The following is a 17,640-nucleotide window of genomic DNA, read 5'->3' as shown; positions in this document are numbered from 1 at the left end:
CCCTTCACCTCTCCTCCTCCTGAGCCCTCACCTCTCCCCCTCCTGACCCCTCACTTCTCCTCCTCCTAACCCCTCACCTCTCCTCCTCCTGACCCCTCACCTCTCCTCCTCCTGACCCCTCATCTCTCCTCTTCCGGGATCCTCACCTTTCCTCTTACTGACCTCTCACTTCTCCTCCTCCTGACCCCTCACCTATCCTCCTCCTGACCCCTCACCTCTCCTTCCCCTTGACCCTTCACTTCTCCTCCTTCCTGACCCTTCACCTCTCCCCATCCTCACCCCTCACCTCTCATCAGTTTACCTCTCCCAGCAACGCCAAAGATAAATGGGTGAGAAACTGCATACAGCAAGCTAGAATAGCAGTGCTTAAGGTACACAGCAGAAAATGCAAGAGAAACTGTGCATGTCCCCTGCCTGGAGCAGGCAGCCGGCCCACAGGTGGCCCAAGCCGAGAGAGAGGAGATTTCATGTAGGGAAGTAGGGACTATTGCATGACAATGACATAATTATCAAAATGATATATCTGGGGGACTAAAAATGACTAGATATTTGCTTATTTTTAGCTAATGAAACACTGTTATTATTTCTGCCTAAAACATTCATTCGGAGGGCAGGAACAAAAACAAGCTTGCAAAGGGTTTAAACAGGTGAGGAATGTTTTTTTTTTAAGGTGTTTTTTTAATCACAGTCCCTAAGTCTGGCTCTCTCAGCATGATAGTTACTTCTTAATATTTATTCCTTGTCAAGGTGAAGCAGTTAGTGTGTTAATGACAAAGGTACTCAGGCAAAGAAAGAACAAAGAACTAAGCGCAGTGGTCAGCCATCTTTAAAGACCAGAGTTTGGAGACCACCCCTTAGGCATTCTAAGAGAGGCAGGTAAAAGGAAGTGAGGGGTACACAATGTATCATGGGAGGATACCAACCTGCTCTTCCATAAAGCCCCCCTTTATGCCAAGATTAGAGAAGAAAACCCCATGCAGACAGACCCTGAGCATGGCACCGGTACAGCGATAATGCACACTCCTTACCTGTCTGGGCCTTGGTGTCGGCCTTCTTGCTCTCCTGGTCCCCCTTCTGGGCCCACACGTGCACCATGTACTCCATGCCCGGTCTCAGGCCCGTCAGGACGGTGCTGCTGTGCTCCTTCCCCACCGGAACCTCCCTGGTCTCTCCGTCCGCAGAGGTGTAGCGCACCACGTACTTGTCAATGGTGGCCTGCACCGGGTCCCAGGAGACAGTGGCCATATTCTCTGTCACCCGGTCAGTCACTAGGTTTTTGGGGCTGTCAATGTCTGGAAGGAAAATATTTGGAAAGGTTTAAGCTCTGAAGTCATGGAAGACATATCCATCCCTTCATCTTCATCATTTTCATCTTCCCGAGCTCTTTTAGAACAAGGCAATGGCATTCTCATCCTGAGTCTCCGCTGGGAGTCTAAGGAGAAAGTAGCCCTTGGTTCTGAAGTTCAAAGGAGGAATCATTATAAATGCGGCATTCTTTCTCAGCTTTCAGTTCCCTAAAATGTGGGAGGAACGACGTCCTCTCAGCAGCACATGGCACATCACAACCTCCAATTAAACAGCTGCCATGACATTTAGGGTTCCTAACTTAACATTTAATCAAGGGCTGCTGCACTGATGAGCACTCTAAAAGTATTATCACAAGCATTGCAATGACCAGATCCTGTACACATCTTCTGCTAAAAGCATTGTTACTATAAGACTTTACTTCTCCCTTCCAGTGGGCCAAGTGGTCTCATGAACAGCTCATCACTGTCAGGGAAGAGCAGCCCACTGCCATCACCACGAGAGCTCAGTCTTTCTTTCATCTTTAAGACTTCTAATTGCAAAGTCTCTCTGCTCAGGCCACATCCTTTGATACCATACCCATTCAAATCCACAAGCTCAAAACCCAATTCCAATTGACCATCTCTCTTTTGTTACCTGTCGGGGCGTTGGTGTTGGCCTTCTTGCTCTCTCGGTCCCCCTTCTGGGCCCAGACGTGCACTGTGTACTCCACACCTGGCCTCAGGCCTGTCAGGACAGTGCTGCTCTGCTCCTTCCCCACCGGAACCTCTCCGGTCTCTTGGTTGTCAGCAGAGATGTAGCGCACCATGTATTTGTCAATGGTGGCCTGCACCGGGTCCCAGGAGATGGTGGCAGTATTCTCAGTCACCCGGTCAGTCACCAGGTTTGCTGGGCTGTCAATTTCTTTAAGAGAGAGATGAAAGAAGAAGGTAGTCTTTACCACCCTCTGATTCCATAAAGATAGCACATACACAGTCAAAATCATAACCTCAACAAATGTCAGAGTCTCTAATACGTCAATGATTGAGTTAACGTAAAGGTCTAATTAAGCAAATGGTCTGAAATTCCAGTAATAGGCTAATAACATTTAATAAGAAGTGGAGTTTTCAAACAAAGCCAGCATCTTTATCAACTCTATAAACTTTTCCCTTAAGTTGCTTTGGAGTAAAAAGAATTGGTCTTCACATTCAAATTTCTCCTTTATCCTGGATTTATGTAATATATTCTTCTAGTTCCTGACTCCTTGTACTAGAAAGCAATTATACTGAATAAACCTCTGCATCTGCTCTAATATGTTCTTTGAGAAGAAAAATATCCTAGAAGTAGTAGCCATCAGTTCTTTCCATATAAAACATTATATCTGTGGCCAGGGAACCAGGAGACTTTTTAATTGACAGTATCCGAGGTCTAGGCTAATACAAAGAATCAAACTTGTAGAATCTGTCTGGGTTTCTCTGTGATTAAACTGGGTTAGAACCTGGGCTCCATCTCTTCCTGGTGGCTAACTTTGGACAAGCCATGTATTTTAAGTGTCTGTCTCCTCAACTCTATGAAGAAAGAAATACCAGTACCTACCTCATAGGTTATGGTGAATAGTAAATGAGATATTGCATAGCAAATGCTTAAATATAAGTTGCTATTATTAATGGCATTTGAGGCATGAAATACCACTTTCTCCTCAAAATGTACATCTTTTGGGAGTCAAAAATCCAAGCAATTATGTGTGTGGTTAGCATGCCTTTATTATCCTCTTTCAGAAACTACCTCCTCAAAAAAGGCTGTAGTTTTTGTGACAGTACCTGCATTTCATATCTGCACAGGACCACTTGCCAAGAGGGACAGGCCGGCATGGTGGAATGCACAGCCATGTGCAGTGACTCACCCTAGGGAGCAGAGTTCAGCAAGCATCACAGACATCTGACATGAGGACAAATGATTTAGCGCCCAGGATTCTGAGCTGGCTTCATCCTTCACTAGTGCACCAAACACACAGACCAGCCCACCATAAAAACCCCTTGAGATGGACCTAACCTGTCATATTCTCACATCTTAGCCTCTGCATATGCTGCCTCCCCTGCTAACTCCCACCCGTCCTTCCAAGCTTTGTTCAGGTGTCACCTCCTCCCATAACCTGCATGACCCCTATCCTGTCCCAGTCTGTGGTAGGTCCCCTTTCTTCAGTTCCCCATAGCTCCAGGGACTTTTGTTTCCTCTAGAACATAACTCACTGTCCTTTATCTTTTTTACTTGTCTTCTCTACCCAGAGGATTGTGAATGTCATACAGGCATGAACCACGTCCTTCATGTTTGTGCCCCCAGAGCTCAGCTCTGGTCTGACCCCTTCCCAGTGGCAATGCCATCCCCCAGAGGTTACCTGCTGCTCACACCATCCCTGCCTAAGAAAAGGGAAGGTTATTCTCTATTCCAACTTCCTCTGTTTCAAAAATGGGCTGGGCACGGTGGCTCACTCCTGTATTTCCTAGCACTTTGGGAGGCCAAGGCGGGTGGATTGCCTGAGCTCAGGAGTTCGAGACAAGCCTTGGGAACACAATGAAAACCTGTCTCTATTAAAAATATAAAACTTAGCCGGGCGTGGCGGTGGGCGCCTATAATCCCAGCTACTTGGGAAGCTGAGGCAGGAGAATTGCTTGAACCCAGGAGGTGGAGGTCACAGTGCGCCGAGATCGCGCCATTGCACTCCAGCCTGGGCGAGAGAGCAAGACTCCATCTCAAACAAACAAACAAACAAACAAAAAATGCCGATCCAAGTGCTCTTTCTTTTCATGACACTCAAAATCCTAGTAAACAAGAGAGTCAAGTGTAACGTAAACCAGGAGTGGCAATCTACAACCCACAGACCAAATCTGATCCGCTGCCAATCTTTATCAATAAAGTCTTATTGGAACACAGTCACACCAGTCCATTTACACATCATTGTCTGTGGCTGTTTTCACGCTCCAATGGCAGAGTTAAGTAATTGCAATAGAGACTGTTGGACCCCAAAAGCCGAAAATATTTACTATCTGGCCTTTTACAGAAATTTGCTGACTTTGACTTTAAACAGATTTAGATATCACCATCCTTACTGTCAATATCTTCTCTGCTCCCCTGAAGAAGAGGTCAACTATTGAGGCCCACATGGATCTAGGAGGCTGTGCACCATGAAATCTTTCAAGGGCCAAATACTGACTAACATTCTAAAAAATCATTGCTCTCACTTATGCCATAAGAAACAGGAACGGAAGTAAAGTAACTTGCCCAAAGCCACTCAGCTAGTCAAAGGCAGAACTGGGTTAAAACCTGGACAGTCAAGCTTCCAAAATTATATTCCTAACCACCTCTCTGCTTCTCTGAGAGTCTCTATACTCAGTGACTGTCCAGAACAGAATGCAAACAATAAGCGAGGCCTTTCCCTCTGATTTCCTGCCAGGTGTTTTGGAACCTCATATGGGCTCCAGGATCAGGCTGCTGTAAATTCAGAGAAGCACTAGGAGAGGATTTAATCAGAAAGAATGGCTGGGCTACGTCCCAGTATAGTCCCAGGACCCCTACAGGCACAAACTGAGCAGAATGACTGGGTGAAGTACGAGAACCCTCGCAGCTTCTGAAAGCTTAAAGGAAGAATTGGTCCATTTAGTAAATGTTGACTCAGGATGCAAACTATTTCCACGGTCTAAAAGAGAGCTCCAGATTATATGCAAAGTGCCTGTACAGCCACTGCAAACTGAGATAAGCATTCAAATTCACTGTCAGCCCAATGTTTTGAGTTTTCACGCTAAAAAATGAAAATTAGAAAGTGTTACCCTATTCTGAGGGGGCTGCATACAGAATTCCAACTCAAATAAGTATGACCTTCTGCATCAAGTGAAAAGGCTGATCTCTTTTGTTTGATGTCAAAAAAGAAAAGAATATATAATTATGAAAATCAAAATTGGTTTTGCAACCCTCCTTCCCACTCCTGCAAACAAAAGAGCTGAGGCCAGGTGAGTAATGACCTCCTGATTCAAAAATCAATCTTCTCCCTGCCATGAGAAAACTTTATGCTCCCGTCCTTCTGTTACCTGTGAGGGCATTGGTGTCAGCTTTCTTGCTTCCCTGGTTGCCCCTTTCAGCCCATACGTAGACCTTGTATGCCTCTCCTGGCTTCAGGCCCGTCAGGACAGTGCTGCTCTCATCCTTGTGCACTGCCGTTTCCTTGGTGTCCCCATCAGCAGAGGTGTAGCGCACCACATACTTGTCTATGACAGCCTGCACTGGTTCCCAGGAGACAGTTGCTGTGTCTTCAGTCACTCGATCAGTGACAACATTGGTTGGACTGTCAATTTCTTCATAAAAATACATGAGAAAGAAAAATCAAAGAAACCAGCTGGTTGGTCAAGGTCACAGATTGTTAAAGATCTAGTTCACCTGGGTGACCTAGTTCAATGGTCTGTGCAAGGCAAGGGGGTCTCTCTATCATCAGTGACAGGTGGACAACTGGCTTCTGCTTGAACCCTAAACTGAGAAAGGACTCTCCAATAGATAACACAATCCATTCCATTTTCCATTTTCAGACTACTAAACATATTAGAGAAAACTCCTTCAAATGTAACTGCTTCCAATTGTCTACCCTAGGTAGACAGAGAGAATACATCTAATTCCCCTTCCAGGAGACCAAGTATTCAAGAAGAGTCATCATTCCCCTCCCTAGTTCTCCTCAAATCAAAACAACATCGCCTCCCCTATTCATTCCTTCCAATTACGGTTTCCAGATCTGGCACTTATATCTACACATGCTCCTCTCTCTCTTTTCGAATACAAATCTCCAAAACTCAGTTCATTCACTCAACAGCACTTCACTGAACATCCACTATGTGCCAGGGAATGTAATGACATTTAGGAGTTATCAATGAGCAAAACAGTCAGAAATCCCTGCCAATGTGGAGTTTATATTCAAAAAGAACTAACCCAGAACAATACGCCAGCCATGTCCTAGACTCTATGCTTCCCAAGAACATATCCTTAGCCCATGACCTTAGAAAGTCCCTCATTTTTTCTTTTACACATGTCCCTGCCAACCCAAGGTCCTGCTTCATGTATTCAGGAAACAGCAAGGATGCCAGTGCATCTAGACAGAATTAAGTCAAGCGGCTGGAGGGGAGGCCAGGAAAGTGAGAGGGACAGTGGACTATGGATGGCCTTGAAGGCCATTGTAATGACATTGTCTTTTACACTAAGTAACATGAGAAGTCTCTGGGGGCTTTGAAAAGAAGAATGACCTTATCTGACTTGAGCTATCAAAGGACCCCTCTGGCTTCTGGGGAGAATACTGACTCTAGTGAACCAAGAGTGAAGGTCACCTAGGAGGCTGCTTCAATGGTATATATGCAAGATGGCAGGGGTGCAGGCAACTGCGGCAGTAATGAAGGTCATGGAGAAGGCTGGCTTTGGAGCTTTCATAGGTAAAACTGTCATAATCTGCTGATGGATTCAATGTGGGATACAATGAATGATTTGTTGGCTTGTGGCCTGAGTAATTTGCAAAATGGGGTGGCCATTTATAGAGACATCTACATCTCTATAGATACAGATATCTGAGGGATAGCTGAGGGAGGGAAGTGTTTGCAGTAGGGAGTCGGGAGAGGAAGAGGACCAAGAGTTTGCTTTCGGATACATTAAGTGGTAGAGCCAAGATTTGAACCCATTCTTATCTAAGACTGTACATTTGCACTTTTTACCTCTATGTCCTAAGCAGCACTATCAATAGCATTTTCCTTTGAAACTAATAATAATAATAAATTATAAATAAAGTGTGATCTGAAAGGTTACTGTGACCTGAAATCCAGCAGCAGTAACAGACAGGAACTAGAGAGAGAAACTGGTCTCGAACTATTGCCTTGTGAGACAATAGTCTCACTGTGACTGTGAGCTCGGAGCTAATAGTCTCACAATAGTCTGCCACTTGTGGGCCTCCAGGAATGACAGGGCGGACAATTAGGATGCAGGCACCCACCGTCTGACCCCATGGCCAGGGCCTCTGGAGGCTCCAGCAGGCTCTAAGAGGAAAGTCAAGGAAAAGAGTGCAATGATAGAGAGAACTCTCTCCACATCCTGTTACAACTTTCGGTGCAAGATATGATCCTGCATGTCATAGGGAAGAGATGACAAGAGCCATCCAAAACTAACATCTCAATCTGGGGAAATTAGTGACAAAGTGGAAATGGAAAACTAAGGGTGCAGGAAGAACATCCTAGTAGTCCTGCTCTTGAAGTTCATGGCCCTTACCTTCTCAAAAGTGTCCACATCTGTACAACCCCATGTCCCAGCAGTGCCTCCCACCCCATCTCCCTGCCCCAGATCTGTGCTTGCTACCATTGTTTCTGGGACCCACAGCAGAGGTCTGTGGCTTTGTGGGGTTGGTGCTGCCTGTGTGTGTTGAAAGATTTATCACAGCCAGGCACAACAGCTCATACCTGCAATTCCAGCACTTTGGGAGGTCGAGCTGGGTGGATCACTTGAGGCCAGGAGTTGGAGACTAGCCTGGCCAACATGGCAAAACCCTGTCTCTACTAAAAATACAAAAAACTAGCCAGGCAGGGTGGTGTACGCCTATAATCCTAGCTACTCGGGAGGCTGAGGCACCAGAATGGCTTGAACCTGGAAGGCAGAAGTTGCAGTGAGCTGAGATCACACACCACACTCCAGCCTAGGTGACACAGCAAGACTCGGTCTAAAAATAATAATAATAAATAAAAATAATAAATAAAAGTCAATAAATAAAGGAAAGATCCATCACGTCCACATGGGTGGAAAGAGGAAGCAGCAACCAGCCCTGTAGCTCCTTTCTCCCCCACCAGTCCCAGAGCTCTCAAGGGATGGAGAAGAACCAGGAAATAGCATCGTGGGCATGAAGAGTAGGAAGGTAAAACTGAATCATATTATGCTTAGGGTTATAGGAGACCTGGAGGTTTAAGGAGGTTTAAGAGAAGAGACGTGACTTCTCCAAGCTCACAGTGCCAGTACAGCTCTCAGCCCCCTGCCTTCCCTTTTCTCTCAGTTCCCTAACCACAGCAACTCAACTGAGAGGGGGTCTTCACAGAGCTTGCTCTCCTTAACCATTCCAATGATTGGGATCAGGTGCTGAGACACAGGTATGGGAGGAAGGCCTCAGAGATGGGACCCCCATGACAGGACACATTGCTGGAAGAGGCCAGCTTTGCAGGACTGAAACCTCTCTCTACCAAAAAGGGATCTGGAGATTATGAAATAGTTTTTCCATGCAAGAAAGCCTTTCAGCAGCTGCAGCAGCTGGCTAAATCACAGATGAACCATAGCTGTAGCCTCTACTACAAGACAGGCTCTCCCAACCCCAGCCCAACATCCTCCCCAGGCTGTAACTTCCCAACTGCTGGACACCAGCAGCCCTGGTGGGACCTTTCTCAGGGCCATTCAAGGTCAGAGAGATGTTTATAAAACTGGATAGGTGGAACTCGCCTATGAATACATATGTTAGTTAGAATAAAGGTGCACTTCACTTCAAAGAGATCTAATTTGCAAAACCTAAACACAGTATATGGAGGAGGTTAATTAGAAGCTCTGTTCACATCAGGAAAGCTTATTCCACTTTATAACATGAATCGCCACAGGGTTGGGTAGGGAATGGCTGTCTTCAGTCTAGGCTGTAACATCCAACAGCCCATGTCCACACTTGAGCACGTAGTCACAGGCATTAGGAACAGGTTTCTCCACTCACAATGGCCACCTGTGAATCTCCCAGTTGGTGCAGTAGAAGATGGCACCGACGGGATGTAAAATCTATGAGAAACGAGCCTGGGGGAGGAAGACACAGGGGCAGGACCTGTGTCATTGATTTGAATGTGGGTTCATGGGAGAGGTGCCTTGAGACCACCTTACCTACAAGTTCTGCACTCTTGTTTACACATACCTCCTCTAATATCTTTCCATTGTGGCAACAAAATTATCCAGAAGGCACCGTTTGTATAAAATGCACTCAGAGAGGGCAACCCTTCTTCCTGTTGTCCTCCAGCTTTTCTTCTAAAAAGGTTATTGACTTTGATTTCAAGTGAACCCGAGTTGTGCCAGCTAGCTATTCACTAGCTCACCCTGAGTCTCCTAAACGTTGTAGGCCTCAATGTTCTCATATGTAAAATGGAAATAATAATGCTTGCAATCCTATTGATATTATAAGGACCAGACATCATATTTACAAAGTCTCACAGTGTACAGAAGCCCACTAGAATACAGTGGTCACGCAAATGATAGAGATTGTTGCTGTTGTCCAGATGCTGAATGTGTGTGTTGGTGGCTGTGTGTGAGACAGGAGTTCTGAATAGTGACAGGAGCTCAGCTTAGGACATGAAGGAGTTTCCAAAGTTTTAGGGGCTAAGCCATTTCAAACAGAACACTGTGTTTGGAAATCCGTAAGAAGTGAAAAAGATATTAAGAAAAGCAAAACTGCTATTTCACAGCATAGTCTAAGGAGGAAAGTTCTGAGAAAATGGATGACAAGTGAATATTCTAGGCTATAAGCTCTGCTGTGCATGGGAGCCTGTGAAATTATAACAAAGCAAGCATGCTTTGTTTTATACACACCAGGGAAAAGCATGAAGCTATTAACAGAATACCATCATCATAAGAAAAGAGAAAGGACTTTAAACTCAATTTAAACTCAACTTAGTCCAATTCTTCATTTTACAGATAGAGGACAAAAGAATGACATCACCTCTCAGTTAGTAGCCTCCCTTTCTTCTCATTCGATGGGAAGCATAGCTGTCAGGGTATGATGCAGAAATCCAGGGACCTTCCCCCTCACAACCCCCCACAGACACCGGCCTGGCCTATGCCTGCTGCTCCTGAAGCTGACTTGCTTCTGAGGCCGGCCTTTCTGGAAGGTGTTCCAGTGCACTTTGAGTGTGTTTGGTTAACAGGGTGAGGAATTTCAGTCAACCATTTCCCTGTCATGGTATTAGTTATACTGGGTGCCTCATTAAATGAAAAATCCCTGAATTGTGTCGTTTCTCCCCTGCACATGCTTAGGCTGTTCTTAAGTTCCAGCATCCTTTTCCACCTGGTGGGATGCAAAACGTTTGGAGAAAACAGCGACTCTTCTTTTCCCTTAAATTACTTAACAGTCTAGCCAGGTTTAAGAGTGTTTCCTGACCCTATAAATTACAGTGTCTTTTTCTTTTTTATGCTGGTAAAACACATGACACAAATTTATTTGCAATCCAATAAAATATTCTATCCTGGTTTTAGGATATAATTGACAATAAAAACACTTTTGAGTAGTAACATTCCAGTATACGTGAAAGGCTAACTAGCAATTCAAGGCCATATGTGATTAAATGCTCTCAGACCTCAGAGGCAAATCTGGCTGACATTTAATGAGGTCATAGAAGGCTGCAGTGGAGAAACTCAGCACAGCCTGGAAGGATACCTCACGTTATTGCTGTGATCCCCTGAAGGACAAGGACCATGGCTTATCAGCTCTGGAAATTTCTAAAGGGACCAGGTCTCTTTGGCCCAGATACATCCTGCAATAAACATTTGTTGAATTAAATTAATTTGTGGCTAGAAATAATAGCAAGGGTTTTCTAGGCTGAGTAACAACAGAAACCCACTTGCAGAGATAAGTCTTCTGTTAGGAAACCCCAAGAACAGTCTGGCTACAGGAAGGCTTTCCCTGGGGAAGCAATGAGAATAACAACGGCCCAGGCTGCATGGACCATGGAGGCCAAGATAAAAGCATTATGCTTCCTCCTCAGTCCGTGAGGAATCATAGAAAATTTTTCAGTTAGGAAGCAAACAGTATGAAAATTAACCAGAAATAATGGGCAAGAAGGATGGGAGGTGTGATATTATGATTTATAACAAGAAACACATTTGGTCTTGGTTCCCTGATTCCTGGCACACAGCTCCTAAAAGCCTTGGAATCTCCAAAGTGAGGTGTCTTTTGTATGTTAATGAGATAACTGCTGTAAGGGGTTGGAGGGTGCTCCTGGATAGCCTCAGAAAGGAGGTGGTTGCCAGGGAACCAACCTTGTGATTAGGGGATTGGAACATCCAGCCCCACCTGCCCACGCTGCTAACAAGGGGGAGGAGAGAGGCACTCACAGTTGCTAAAGGTTGAGTTAATCACCAGTGGTCAATGATGTAATCAATCATTCCTATATAATGAGGTCTCCATGAAAACCCAAAAGGACTGGGTTCAGAGAGCATCCTGGTTGCTGAACATGTGGAGGTTTGGGGAGGGTGGCACACCCACAGAGGCCATGGAAGCACATACCTTGACCTATGCATCTCTTCCATCTGGTTCTTCACCTGGATCTTTGTAATATTCTTTATTATAATAAATAAGTAAATGTAAGTAAAGTGTTTCCCTGCATTCCATGAGCTGCTCTAGCAAATTAATGGAACCTAAGGAAGGGAGTCATAAAAACCCCCAATTTATAGCCAAATGGTCAGAAGTACAAGTCATAACCTGGGGACTGTGACAGGCATCTGAAGTGAGGAAAGTCTTGTGGTCTGGGCCCTTAACTTGTGGGATCTGATGCTATTTCCAGGGAGGAATGTCACATATGAATTCAATTATAGAACACCCAGTTGGTGTCTGATGGAAAACTCCCTGGTATATGGGGAAAAATCACTTCCAGAGGTGAAATGTTCTGTGTTGTGTTGACTGTGTAAGAGAAGAAAAAGTGTTTATCTCTTACAGGAGGGTAAAAGTGGGAAGCACTTTAGCTTTGTAACGTGAAAGGAAAATAAAAAACTCGGGACCCCAAATCACTGTGCCAAGAGGAAAAAATAAAGCTGAAAGCTGAGTTATGCAAGAAGCTGCCTTTCCTTTTGTTCCTACACAGGCTACAGATAAAAGGTTAAATATCTCCACACGTAGCTACTCCGTGTTCACCTTATCCTATGAAAAGTGCAAATTTACTCAACACACAATTGACTATCCCCCCACCTGCTCCTTTTCTCTTCCAACATGGGAGTTAACATACCCTCCCTATTTCCTTTCCAGCCCACTTTTCCCATTTAAATACTGAAGCCCTCAAAATCATCTCTGGAGAAAGGTACAGACCACAGATTGTTTCTGTGATTCCATGTTTCTTTCTCCCAGGCATGTCCTTCCTTAACCTTGGAAAAATAAACTTCTAAGTTGATTAAGGCCTATCTCAGATACTTTTTGCTTTACAGTAGCTAAGCCCAAAGGCTTACACTTGGGTATCCTGGGTTCAAATCCCAGCTCTGTCCTTTCCTGGCTGGGCAATCTTGAGCTTACCTTCTCCAGTTTTCTTATATATGGCAGAGAAATAATAATAGTATCTACTTCATTGGATTGCTGTGAGAACTAAATGAGATATTCATAAAAAGTGTGTAGTGATTATAATGCCTGGCACTCAGTAAGCTCTCAATTAATTCACAGCTACAGGGAATGCCACTGGAGGCAAAGAAGTACTTACCATTTTCCAGCTCATTAAAACGGTTCACTAGTCCACTATTCAAGCAGGCTGTACAGCCCACATTGTCTAGTTTGTAAATTAAGTTATATGTTCTCCACTATAATTGCCCAACTCTTTCATACTGCATATAAGCAATCTGTTAGGCAGCTGAAATAGTGAATTCAATTCTCACAGCATCTCACCCCTTATTCTCTCCACCATAACCAGCTATTTCCAGGACTGAATTGGAAAGAACTAAAAAACTTTTCAAGAAAGACTCAAAAGTCAAAGACTCCTTCTTTACCAGCTCCAAGGATTGGTCTCCCCAAGTGGCACTATGTTCTAGATCATGGGTTTCCAGCATGGGGAAGGCAGGAGCACAGAGTTAATGAGGAAGTTCATAATTTAATATGGACTCAATTATTGGTTAAAAACTAAAAGTTACCTAGGATGTATCGTGTGTATGCCTACCATGTTTTCAAATTGTTCTGATTAATGAATTACAAACTTATTGTCAAATATGACTGATTTGTAACCTTTTATCACTATATATTTTCTGAACACACAGATGACAACATACCGCTATTCCCATGTGAGGGTTTTTAATATCTTTTGACATTTTAGAGGAGTCTACTAAGTGTGGTCATCAAGAAAAAACACAGATGTGGCAAGAAGAAAATTATAGATCACTTGTATTTAGGGAAAAAGGAGCTATGTGCCTATATCCTAGATAATAAATGCCTTAAAAACAATGCAGTGATAGAAGCTATTAAAATAAGCAGAAGGGTGTCAGATACAGTCTTGTCCTTTGACGCCAAGACCCTGGGAGAGATTTTCAATGGCAAGAAAAATTTGAAATATGAAAAGTTTGCTTCCCTTTCCCTGCCTAAAAATAGACATCAGTAATAAAGGGATAGACTCTCTCTACATGCAAATTTCAGAATTTTTTTTTTTTTTTTTGAGATGGACTTTCACTCTTGTTGCCCAGGCTGGGGTGCAATGGCACGATCTTGGCTCACCACAACCTCTGCCTCCCAGGCTCAAGCAATTCTCCTGCCTCAGTCTCCAAGTAGCTGGGATTACAGGCATGCGCCACCACGCCCAACTAATTTTGTATTTTTAGTAGAGACAGGGTTTCTCCATGTTGGTCAGGCTGGTCTTGAACTCCCGACATCAGGTGATCCACCCATTTTGGCCTCCCAAAGTACTGGGATTATAGACATGAGCCACCTCGCCTGTCTGTAAATCCCAGAATTCTTATCCAGAGAGGAGTCAGCCAAGAAAAATGTGAGAATGCAAACATGATTAAACGTCCATAGTGCCTCCAAGTAGCTCTCACCTGTCCTGCCATTCAGGAGGATCGGCTTGCCTTCCAGCATTCCTCGCATGGGCACCACCGTGATCTTATATTCAGTCCCCGGGTGCAGACCTGGAAACAAGCAGGCAGTGCGGGACATGAGTGCAGGCCCCAGACCCCTCTCCCCAGCACGGCTCCTCCCCAGGATTTCTCCCATGAGGGAAGATGAGGGGTTATGCTTCCTCCTCCAAAGATGAATCTGTATCTGCAGGCGGCAAATAAAGCCCCGCAGGAGCAGTGGAACATGAGGAGTCACTGAGGGGACTTACTGGCTGGGGACAGGAGTAGGGCATCCTGTCCCCAATGAGAAGCAAATGAGAAGATGCCAATCGAAATGCATTTCAAATGCTTTCTGGTTCTTCATTGGGCCACCTAGCACTTATTTCCCAATTTTATTTATAGGTCCAAATGTGTTTCTGCTCTCAGCAGCCCTTTTCCTTCCAAAGTATCTCTCCTTCTCAATGTAATATTTAGCCTAATTTTTTTCCTATTTATTTATTAGAGACAGGGCCTCACTGTGTCACTCAGGCTAGAGTGCAGCGGCGCAAACATGGCTCATGGCAACCTCAACCTCCTAGGCTCAAGGGATCCTCCCACCTCAGCCTCTTACGTAGCTGGGACCATAGGCGTGAGCCACTGTGCCCAGCCCTTTAAAAAAAAAAAATTATTTCTCTGTAGAAGCAACTAGAATTATTGTTCCTTGGGCACAAATATTCAGACTCTAATGGTAAAAGGCAGACAAACAGCAGCTTGTGTGAGGCACACGCCCTCATTCTTCACTCCGCAAACACTAAGAACCCCAAAATGTCCTGTCAACACAGAACTCAAGGAGTGGACAGCAGAACAAGGCTCCAGGAGGGAATTCACTATGAAGCTAATAAGCCCCACACTTTCCTGGGTCCATTCCAAGGCCTTGTACCTGATTGGGTATTCATGATTGTGTATTACTTTTCTTAAAAAAGATCCCTGGAATTGTACAAACTTCAGGCACTGCCAAACTTGATCCATCCCTGCAGCCTTGTCTCCTTAGCAGCCATTTGAGCTCCAGCTCTTGGCAGCATTAGCTCAGAAATCTGAAACGGGGAGCCATCCCTGCTCACCGCACCCTGCCCTCCTCCACGCCTCCCAACACAACCCCTTCTGTGCATCATGCTCAACAAACCAATCTCAGTCTCTCTCTCTCTCTCCCTCTCTTTCTCTCCCCTCCTGCCCGCAACACCCAAATACACAAGTTCCTCCAAAAGGAATATCTATACACCACCAAATCCATCCTGAGACACAGACAGGGTCTTCAAGAGAGTTTGCTGACTTGGAGAACATCTCACAAATATAATCTGTTGACCAGGTGCTCTGGGATCGAGTTCTGGAATGCTGGGACAGAGTCTACAGGCCTCCCGGGTGGGCTTACATCTGGCAGATTCAAGGATCAGATTCAAGTGTGATTCCTAAGGCCCCTGGACTCTCTGTGCACACTTGAGCAGTGCAGATGCCAGTGCTCTCTGCACACACTATCCCCACCTCTGCATCTACAGCAAACACCCCACACTCCAGTGATGGCTCTTACCAGTGATGTCATATCGGCTCTTGGGGTCACTGCTCTTCGGCACAGTGACCTCAGTTACCTCCTGCCCTGTCATGGGGCCGTATCGCAGCTTGTAGTAGTCCACCTCGGTTGAGGGGTTTTCCCACTCCACGTCGAGGGAGTGCTCAGTCTCCTCTGTCACCCAGGCAGTGCCAAGCACAGCAAGGTCTAGGGCAGGGGTGAGGGAGGCAAGAGAAAGTGGTGAAGAGCAGAGGTTCTGAGATTCTGTGACAGGCTGTTGGTTATCAAGTCAGCTCCCTTCCTTGATATCTCAAGAGCTGGCTTCAGTCCCAGGACACAGTTCTTAACAGGTGTCTTTGAGCTACCAAGCTGCTGTTTTTCACATATTCCACAGGCAGACTATCTTTTGGGAAAGCCTCCACTTCCCCATCCCACCAGAGGCCATGTGGTCTTCCCTGTCCACACTGACTTTGGTCAAGCCCAGACTGTACCTCTCAGGCTGGCCACCCAAATCACTCAGTCCAGAGCTCAGACAGCTACAGCCCTGAACTAAAGGCCCACTCTTCAGCTGCAGAGCCCCTGCCCTCTAAGACGACCTCAGGATAAGAAGCTCAGGCACTTCTATGGAAAGTGGAGAGAATCCATTTCAAACTTTCTCGAGAACAACATTGATGATCCAACAAGCTCCTTCCTTCATCTCCCAAACTGCAGACCTTGCCTCTCAGATTCTCCTCTAAGGATGAACCCTAGGCAAAACTATAAAGTAAGTGAATTTTAACTCGGTCCATCTGAGTGTCCTTCCTGCTCTTTCTACCAAATTTTAGCACTTCCATCAGGTACCTGGTATTCTCATGCTGCCCAATCTGTCTGTCCTGTGAAGGAAGAGAGTTATTGCATATATTTATTTATAGTGAAGTATTAACGGCTAAATGTTTACTCTTCTACTCAGAAAAAAAAAAAAAAAACATGAAATTACAGTGATTAATACAAAGGAATGGCTCATTGCTATGGCTCTAAGGGGAGAGCTTTCCTAGGGGATGGGAGGACTGGGGTCTTTGAGAAGCAGTTTGAATTCCAACAGCCACATCCCAGGCTGAGGGAGCCTGGCCTTCTAAGCTTGGAACAGGAAAGCCAAGGCCCCCCCAGTTCTCAGGCTTCCCCTCTTCATCAGTCACGCCCCCACCTTCACCTCCCTGGAGGTGTCTCCACCCAAGCCAACTGATGGATGATGCAGGACAGAGAATTAGTGCATCAGACCAGGTGTGAACTCAGTGATCTCAAGGTCCCCAGGCTCTGAACATCCCCGATTCACTCAGTTATGGATAAAGAGCCTCACAGAGCCTTTTCTCTGAAGCTTTTCCTCTCACCCACGGGCTTCCATCTGCCAGGTGCTGTTTTTAGACTTCCATTAAAGATGGAATTCCCTGAAGGACAGGTCAAGAGGTGAGTAATAAATGTGACTTGAGGCTTATAGAAGAGTTCCTACATGGTGTAAAAGAATTGGGAGGGAGTCACAAATGAAAAAGCAAGGACTTAATGAGAATGTTCCCGATTATGGTGGGGATGAATACCTCTTGTCTTAGGCTCCCCTGAGGAGCAAATAAGAATGTGTTTAAGCCGAATCAGATTAGAAGGAAAGAGAAATTTCACACTAGCAGAATTTTACAAATCCCAAGAGCAAGATGTCGCGACGAGTTGCTAGGACTTTCAGAACAGACATCTCTATGCTGCACTGGGAGGCTTTGGACACAGTGCTAGCTGTACCAGAGGCAGCCATAGACAAAATGGGGAAAAAGAGAAAAGCAGAGTCTGCCAGCCACAGCAGGCCTGGCTCTCACAGTGAGGACTTGGTGTCTCCTATTGAACACAAACCATTTCACAGGACATCACTGTCAGGTCACTCTTGACCATGTAGATCAAGACAAAAGCAAGACCCTTCCATGATCAACTCTGAACACAGACAAAAACATGACCATTGTCCCAACCACACAAAT

The 17,640-nt window shown here is 45.2% G+C and overlaps 1 protein-coding gene across 1 annotated transcript in view; it reads right to left on the bottom strand.

The window, feature by feature from the left end:
* TNN (tenascin N) overlaps positions 1-17,640 on the bottom strand; it is a 71,224-nt gene that overhangs the window by 39,285 nt on the left and 14,299 nt on the right. Inside the window, exons 5-9 of the mRNA XM_011962364.1 lie at positions 15,668-15,853; positions 14,086-14,175; positions 5,367-5,630; positions 1,942-2,208; positions 1,029-1,292 (exon numbers count right to left, since the gene is read on the bottom strand). Coding sequence (XP_011817754.1) covers positions 1,029-1,292; positions 1,942-2,208; positions 5,367-5,630; positions 14,086-14,175; positions 15,668-15,853 — 1,071 coding nt within the window. The remainder of the gene's footprint in view (positions 1-1,028; positions 1,293-1,941; positions 2,209-5,366; positions 5,631-14,085; positions 14,176-15,667; positions 15,854-17,640) is intronic.

Source organism: Colobus angolensis, unplaced genomic scaffold, assembly GCF_000951035.1.
Source record: "Colobus angolensis palliatus isolate OR3802 unplaced genomic scaffold, Cang.pa_1.0 Scaffold59, whole genome shotgun sequence".
In the NCBI taxonomy this organism is placed as follows: Eukaryota; Metazoa; Chordata; class Mammalia; order Primates; family Cercopithecidae; genus Colobus; species Colobus angolensis.
Note: the sequence above shows the minus strand (reverse complement) of the source record. Positions and strands in the feature narration are given on the sequence as shown.